Here is an 8,580-nt window from a genome sequence, read left to right on the forward strand (position 1 = left end):
TCAGCATCAAAGGAACAATCTCAAGTGACGAAGAAGAAGTAGAGAAGTTTTGACATCAAATGAAGATATCAAGAGAGGCGTCCACATGAGTTTTGAATTCATGACCTATTATTCAAGAAGATCAAGGGAATTGAGATAACAAGTGGAATAGTAAGATTTGGGTGCCTCTAAGAGAGCTCGTAGACCTGCACACTAATTCTCGACTCAAGCCCCAATGGATAACCCATTTACCACACTCGAGTGAACTCCATCATGGGAAAGAGGTGGGAAACAAGACTTGAAAACTTTGAAATATATATATGTGTGTGTGTGTGTGTGTGTGTGTGTGTGTGTGTGTGTGTGTGTGTGTGTGTGTGTGTTCTCTGTTGCAATCTCAGTGGCTTGAGAAGCTTGGCAACTTTCCTGAGGAGGAGGAGAGAGCGTTGAGAGCACTAGGAAGAGAGGAGTGATGAGGAAGCGCATGCAACAAGGGCTATGGGAGCTAAAAAACAACGTGCCATATGAAGAGCATGAAAGCAGCCCACATCGAAGAAGGCAAGGGGAGATACGTGGGAATACTACATGGCGGTGTGCCTGCGTGACCTTCAACAATAGTCCCCATTGCTGCCTTATGATATTCCAGTAAGAAAACTTCATCCATACCGTGAGCCTGTCGGTGCGTCAATGCATTTGGCTGCCGCCACTATTCGTCCACAACCATCTACACCAAGTAACCCCTGCCTTGAAAATTACGAACAACACGTACTACACCAACTTAGCTGCCAGCATGCATGAGGACCAATCATCTCCCTCACTCGCCGTTCATAGTGGCAAAGCCACACAGACCGTTGCATACCCACAAAGCAAGGGTAAAGGCGCTATCGTTGCTGGTGCCACAAATTCTCTCCCTCTCTACATGTAGGCGGCACCTTTCCTACCATGTGTGGCTTTAGTTAGGAGATATGAGCACCTCTATTTAGCAGCACTTCTTATTAATTCTAGTTGGCATGCGCCGCTATGTAGACATTAAGGTCTGCGAGTAGCCCTATTCGAACACACTGCATATTAATTCTAGTTGGCATGCGCCGCTATGTAGACATTAAGGTCTGCGAGTAGCCCTATTCGAACACACTGCAGTCCTCTACAATGAGTAGCATGCAGACCCTCACTCTCTCACTCACTCATGATGGTGGCTAATGATCATAGCCCAACTGCCAACAAACTGACCGCCACATATCACTATACCCCCTACTGGTGATGCTTCGTCTCTACCCACCCAATACTGCATCTCTCTCTCCCTCTCTCTCTCTCTCTCTCTCTCTCTCTCTCTTCCTATCTACCAACTCGCCCCTCTTCCTCCCCTGTCGCAGCTCAACTCTCTCTGTCCTCGTTCTCAAGTCATGCATGCAGGGACAGCATGAACCTCCACCAGGGCGCTCAAAGAAAGAGCAAGGACTGGCGCAAAATCGGCTTCAAACTTGAGAAGCTGCTTCCAACACTCAGAGATCTTCACACAGCAACTTCTCATTTATTGTTGAAGGATGATGCAGGGTCTACTCCAAGTAGGCTTTCTCCCTTCTCTCACGATCATGTGCTCCTGGATGATGCATGGCTTACTCCAAGTAGGCTTTCTCCCTTGTCTTACGATCATGTGCTCCTTTCAACAAAATTCAGTCTGGATGATATATTGTCTTTACTAAAATCGACAACTATTGATCGACCAGGTGTCCACATGGAAGTGGATTCGATAGCGACTTCAATCATGCAGTGGACATAGATCCACAAGGGCTTAACTGGCACATGTTTGGCATTCCTTGTGCAAGAGGAATTGTGGACGCTGAAGGCATGGATTACTCGGGCTGAGTCTTATCGTTTGAGACTTTACATATTTGGCATGGCACATACAACCGAATTTTGCAATTTGTCAAACAGCATGCAAATAACGATGAATTCTATCCTTTAATGGTGAACCTGTTAGACGGAGGAACTTCAATGTGAAAGGAATACAATCGTTCAATTGCGCGCCTTCATTGCCTAAGGGTCTTTAATGCCACCAAGGAAGAATGTGAAGACCATACTGTGTGCATCTCTTCACCACTTCTACGCACTGCTATACTTCATGGGAGTGCCATTGTGTAAGAGGAGGTGAATTTGCCTCCTCATTCTCGCCATTTGGATAGGAGGTGGGTTGTCCTGCAGGCTATCAAGTCTTGATGGCGCTACTATGTACAGGCCTGAGTGTCTGAATGCGGATGGTAAACCATCAGAATATGCACATCATGTTAAGGCAATTTTGCAACAAGCATACCCTTCGATAGGAGCTAGGATCTTGCCAGAAGCCAAGCACAAACAATTGTATTCTTTTACAATCGTTGTTTAAGCGTGTCCAAGTATCATAAAAATCATTTTTCTACAATCTCCAACTTCACCCGCGATCCCAAGCTTACCATGACGAGACCCGGCATAACAAACCTTAGGCTACGATGAGGCACACCTTCCTTGTACATTGGTAATAGGCCGGTCAATTTTATGTCATTTGTTCATTGTCTTTTACACGTAAAATTATGATATGTCTTATATAAATAGCCTTAGTTACCCAAATATGTAGTATTTGAAGGTATTGGGTGCAACTCTGATTGGTAAAGAGGATGAAGATGGTGATCATGTCGAGTTAGAGCAGGGTATCCATTGTTGATGTAACCATACACTCACATACACAACGAGCGAGATAACCATGGGCTATCGTGCTTGTGGGGCTTTGCTGGATACGTACACCAATTCTTGGGCTCTCTCTCTATCTCTTTCCTTTTTGGTCTATCAACAGATATCTATTGATTGCAATTAGTGATCATTGTTATTAAGTTGTTACTTTTTAGGCTTTAGAATCTACTACAATATTAATAATCAATTAGATGTCTAAAATCCTTGAGGAAGAGTTATATATATATATATATATAAAATAACAACTGATTCCTTCCCACATTGATGTGATAAATTGTTATTATGGCATTCTCTACAATAATTTGCTTCTCATGGGTCCTGTTGGATCTTAGTTTATTTTGATACTTTCATGCCCTACATTGTAAATATCGTGAATAATCATAACCTGCTAGGGTCACATTTTCACTCTCAAGATACATCATGCCTTGCTATTCTAGCAATGATGACCCTAGGAGAACTCTAACACTTTTCTCTACCCACACCCAAATTGATTGTTACATGGATTATTAAGCAATTATCAAGCATAAACAAGAAAATCCCTCTCTCATCATTATTTGCAACAGCCATTATCCCCATACTGTAAGTTTATACCCATTAGCAATGATGTAATGTAAAAAGACTTTCACGTTGCTTGCTCTAGAAATTGTCTTTATTGTTACATCATATGCCAGTCAACTTATTGTTGCCTATTATTCAATATTGTTCCATTTATTTGCTTTTGTATCACATCTCTACACATGTTTCTCATAATACTTTGCAAAGAACTATGTTTACTAAAGAATCTTTACCTCTACATCAATATTAAGCCCGCGATTTCCAACATCTCCCCCTTAGAGAACTCTCGTCCCGAGAGTAGCATTGTTAGGGCTGGAATTTCCCTGGTTAATGCTTTGGAGGGTGTAGAGCTACGTGCATCTACGAAATCCAAAATGGGTTGCATGAGCGGTCTTACCGATGAGGCAGTGTCTAACTCAAACAGCCGTGCTTGCTGAATGTAGAAAAAGCTGTGGGTACCAAGTTCGCTTGGCACTTTTGTTGGGGCTTGAATGATAGATGTATGTACATTGGGGGCATAGATCAAGTAGCTGCCTGATCCATGCCGAGGAACCTGTCTGTTCCGGATGTTTTACCTGTAGCTGCAGTGACGATGCAGCTCTCGTCTTCTTGTGTGAGAACCAAGTCGCATTGATCCCCACTGCTTCTTGGAAGCTGATTTGTCTGACTTCGTGCTGATTCCTTCCTAGATGGCGACGAAGGTGAGCTTACCTGCTCGATGAAGTAAGGTACGTTGCAAAAGGTACCTTTTAGGCTTATTGAGCACCGGTCCGTCCCTTGACCAAAAAGATGAAGCCTAACTGATAACTTCCTTGGCATACAAACCAAGGTTTTCCTGAGACTGCCGGAGGGACAATCCCATTGATACCTTGAAGCTTTGGCATACTTCAGGACTCGTTTGAACCTGAAAGTTCGGATGTGAGTCTTGCAAACTTGAGGGCAAGACTTGAAGTAGGTAACTCGTAGAGAAGAAGATTGGCCGATCCGCTTCTGTTCCTTGTTATCTGCTTGAAGCTTGTCGCTTGATTGAGCCTGAGTGCTCACATATATCTGTGTAGTTCTGGAAGAACTTCGACTTGTTCTTAACAAATCTGCCTTCGTTGGCCAACGAAAACAAACCTGAGAATCACTCATCTTGGGTCTTCGTGTTTTCCCTTGTTTAGATCCGCTGCGATCTGGATAGGTCAAAAGCAGGAGACCTGCTTTTGACCTATCCTAACATTTATTCATTGAGTGTGGCCTCACGTATTTGACGACCGTTATCCATTGGTCATCCCAATCTTGCAAACCGCCTTGTATTCTCCTTCATTGCGTTTAAAATGTTAATGCATTTGCTGTGCAGTTATTAACGTCTTCTTACATTTAACAAGACATTGTTTTTTAGTGCTTTGTCTTTGAGAAATGCTTTTGCAGGTAACGCAAAGTACAATGCTATCATATCAGCGAATCTTACGGTATGCAATTTCTTAATACATTTTTATAATAGCAAAATCATTTCAATTACCCCTGGTTAGAAAGCTCTTTCTATGTAATATTAGATGACTAACTTGTGTGTTGATTAACCTTAACAACTCTCATTATCATCTGCACATTGTATTAACAAGCTTCATACATGAGCAACACTATTTTCATTCTAGTGATTTGAAATTTATCCTAGCACACTACTTGAGACATTGTCCATTGTTATGACAAGGATCTTATGGGTTGAACTGAATTGGAATGGCAAACGTTCTAACACATGTTAGAGCTCCAATGCCTGAATAGGGCAGGACTCTCCACTCCACACCTTGTTATGGAAACGTATGGTTATTAACGTGTATTAGATGCATACTCCTCATGAGGCAGGACTCTCCGCTTTGCCATAATGTTATGAAAAAATTATGGATGTCGATACATGTGTACTAGAGTGCATCTACATGAGCACGAGGACCCATGGGTGCATATGATTGATACACACTTGGGGGTAGGCATGGTAGCCGTGGTGTTATCAAGAGAAAGATGAGTTAAACTTGGAAAGTTAAAGCTATCATTTGTGGGCTTAGATTGTACTCAGGCCCGTAGCAAAACAACATATGGAGGATCCATCGGGCTTAGCGAGGGAGTCTCCATTTGTGATAAAGTTGGTTGCTTAGCCTTCCCTATATCCAAGAATCTCATGAGACTCGTTGAAAGCATGTGGATCCCTCTGTTCTACCTCTCCAACTCAAAAGCCCTATCCTCTACGCTAGTAGCACCCGATGTGGATTGCAGGACATCTAACCAACCTATGTGATAGGTGTGACATGTGTAAGGTCATTTAAAGTCTTCGTTTGTAGTTCATACTCCCAATTTTTATTTAGAACCGTTCCATCTAGGATTGAGGTGCTAGAGGTGTCCATTGAACTAGATGCAATGTGGATCTCTATGGTTTTACCTTTAGTGGTTGCTAATTTAGGAGCACTCGATTGTTCGACTAACATTGAGGTTGCATAGGGGCCTTCGCCTTTAGCTGTCTCCGTTGCTTTGCCTTGCATAAACTTTCGATTTTCTTTTCCCTAGCTGCAAGGATATATCGCTCAACCTCTTGCATTTCGGCAAAGCTTCTATCATCAGGTAATATAACCTCGGAGGGGAATAGCTCTGAAGAATCAGGGAGTGCAATGAATGGAGTATTCACATACACACTTTCCATGAGCATGGGGTCTACATTGGTCATGAATAGTGAATTTACTTTCCCACTCCCTTCATTTACATCGTTAGCTCCATGTTCGGAGTGAGTGGCTCTACTAAAAGTCTCTTTCAAGCGGCTTGAACTATCGGGATTGAGCGTCGGATAACCTTCCATGAAGTTGTAGTCAGAGGAAGAGTCATTAAATGCAATATATGGGTCCTTAGTGGTACTATCTTGGTTCCCATTGAGAGCCTAGAGCATAATGTGGAGGAATAATGGGTGTCTTCGTAAACTAAGACACTCTCTATATGATCGTCCTCTAGCACACAACCAGGGCATAGGTGCATGTGACCTCAACACCCTAGAAGTGTTGGTGAGTGCTTGTGAAGGCTGCTCACCTAGTTTCTTAAGTGTTTTGCAACCTAAATTTACTCTCAATTTTTTGTATTTTTGTTCTTTTTTTTTAAGCAAGCCACGGAATATGACATGTGATAGCTCAAAACAAGCGTCTTGGTTAGACATGCCGTGCTTTACAGCCCCCGATTCGGTTACTTAAGGCCCTCAAAATCCTAAAAACAGTCTTTTTCTAGTCAAGAAGAAGATTAAAATTAATAAATCCAAGGGTGTAAGTATGAAGGGAAGGGTTGAGGACTTAAAGGACTTATCCCACATGCCGTCCCTTCCTCTTGAGGGGATAGTCTATATATATATATATAATAGTGTCTATAATATATTATAAGACTGATAACTGAGGCCTGGGCTTGGGCTTAGACTTGAATCCCAATCTCTTCCTTTAAATATAAGCTCTTTTTTTTTGTTTTCTTTTCGAGTGATTTTCTTCTTTTTTTTTTTTTTTTTTTTAAATTCTACTTCTTTTTCAAAAAATCTTTTTGTGGATAAGGTTGTGCTAAGTGGACGTCGAGCTCACGCGCACAATCTGTCTAACATGCGCAGCTGCACCTTGCAGCTCTGTCATAGCTAGCTACACTGCACACTGCAACACTAATTAACACGCCTAGCAGAACTAATTAACATTGCACACTGCAACACTAACAAAACTAACAACCTGCTCAACATTGCTCGAGACATGACACTTCCTTATACTCTGGGTGTCAGCTCTCGTTCACCGCATCTCTCAAGAAAGATCTGTTACCATATACATGTGGTAGTGATGTCTGTGAACACACTTAGAACCGCCGGGGCATTTTTTCCCTCACTAAGAGGTTTTTTCCACCGTGCACGCCCATCACTCTAGGGCTATCTTATCTTTCCATTGCACACTAAGTTATATACTCATTGTTGTGTGCCTTGAGCTTCCTTCGTCTTGTCCAAGCTGTGTTTTCCTGCAACCCTAATTCCTACTGACATGCAATATTTATGAAGGTCGACACACTTTCACTAAGGACTCATTCAAAGGCTAGAAAAATCTTCAGAGATAAGCAAGTCTTCCTACCCTTGTCATGAAGGATAGATTTAACATCACCACATCCGAGCGAATATTGAGAGGCATGGAGCAACTCCTATGAGCAAGACTTACTCCAAAACCTACTCAAATGAAAACATGGCTGCTTCAATTTTTTGTGAAGTATTTGAGATCAACCCCAAATTTTAAATCTTATAATTGAAAGATTCCGATTCATGTAGAATTTTTTTCTCAAAATACAGCTTTGACCTTCCTCTTAAGGGGTAAAAACAATTCAAAACGGGCTCCATAAAATCATTTACCCAGGCCCTACCTACTAGGTTCTTCAAAGAGGAGATTCATTCGAAGACGTGGCACCCCCTGAGCGAGTTTATGTGATGGTAGGAGAGAGCTTAGTCAAAAGATCGAATGTTGGAAGATATGCTATCAGCAAGCTCTACGTTTCTTGCATTTTAACCGTAAGTCTTTTGCAGTAGACATTTGGATCATATGACAATGTTTTAGCTGTCTCAAAGGTCATTTTACAAACAACCTAGACAAAAACGATTTTTAAGTAATCAAGCTGTCTGAAACACGGCTCAACTAATGCCAAAATCCATTCTACCGAAACCCAGTTTTGACCAAATCAACATGATCTTCTTCACTTCAAATAGAATATACTGCCACATTGTAAGAGAGAATTGAGGAGGCTCTAAGAGTAACTACAAGAAGATAACAATCTTTACCCAAAAGACAGAGGAACATTAAGATTAGTGGTAACAAAGGCATTGCCAAAGCACACAAGCAGTCGAAGCTTTTCCAATGTTTCGAACATGAAAAAGACGTTCGCAGAAACAAGCCTCCACATTAAATATTTTGTGTAGTAGCTTTACATGCAGTTTACTGCTGACTTGTTGGAAGCAATTCTATATTCATAAAAGATGATTTGACTGCATTAAGCTTTCCTTTGGTAAATGTAGATGGTTCACAATGGAATGTGATAAGCGATATAGGGCCGAAGAATGCACGGTCATTAACATTAAAGGCTATGTAAATTCTAAACCGTGCACTGCCATTGAAACTTTATATCAGTTGAAAACGCCGCCAATCTCATTGAGAATAGTTTGATATTCCAGTTCCTGACATGACAGGATTGCGTAAACTTTCTGCAAACCATGATTTCCACTCCAGACATTGTTCAAAATGGAGCATGCATCTCACTACATAACCTGATCATCTCCGTGTGTAGGGGTCACAATGATAGAACCAGATA

General features: G+C 41.7%; 1 protein-coding gene across 1 annotated transcript; it reads left to right on the top strand.

The window, feature by feature from the left end:
• Positions 1 to 1,347: 1,347 nt before the first annotated feature.
• On the top strand, positions 1,348 to 2,052 carry LOC147435605 (uncharacterized). Its single transcript, XM_086488006.1, has 2 exons — positions 1,348 to 1,601; positions 1,704 to 2,052. The coding sequence occupies exons 1-2, from the start codon at positions 1,397 to 1,399 to the stop codon at positions 1,754 to 1,756; spliced, it is 258 nt and encodes an 85-aa protein (XP_086344132.1). The 5' UTR covers positions 1,348 to 1,396; the 3' UTR covers positions 1,757 to 2,052.
• Positions 2,053 to 8,580: the final 6,528 nt, after the last annotated feature.

The sequence above is a fragment of the Adiantum capillus-veneris genome, chromosome 18 (assembly GCF_014529385.1).
Source record: "Adiantum capillus-veneris isolate H3 chromosome 18, ASM1452938v2, whole genome shotgun sequence".
NCBI classification, from domain to species: Eukaryota; Viridiplantae; Streptophyta; class Polypodiopsida; order Polypodiales; family Pteridaceae; genus Adiantum; species Adiantum capillus-veneris.

What these genes read in the sequence shown, in the direction of transcription:
- LOC147435605 (XM_086488006.1), top strand. Translation starts at nt 1,397, where the DNA reads ATGAACCTCCACCAGGGCGCTCAAAGAAAGAGCAAGGACTGGCGCAAA. An exon ending in TGATGCATGGCTTACTCCAA is followed by an intron (nt 1,602 to 1,703) that starts GTAGGCTTTCTC and finishes TTGATCGACCAG; the next exon opens with GTGTCCACATGGAAGTGGAT.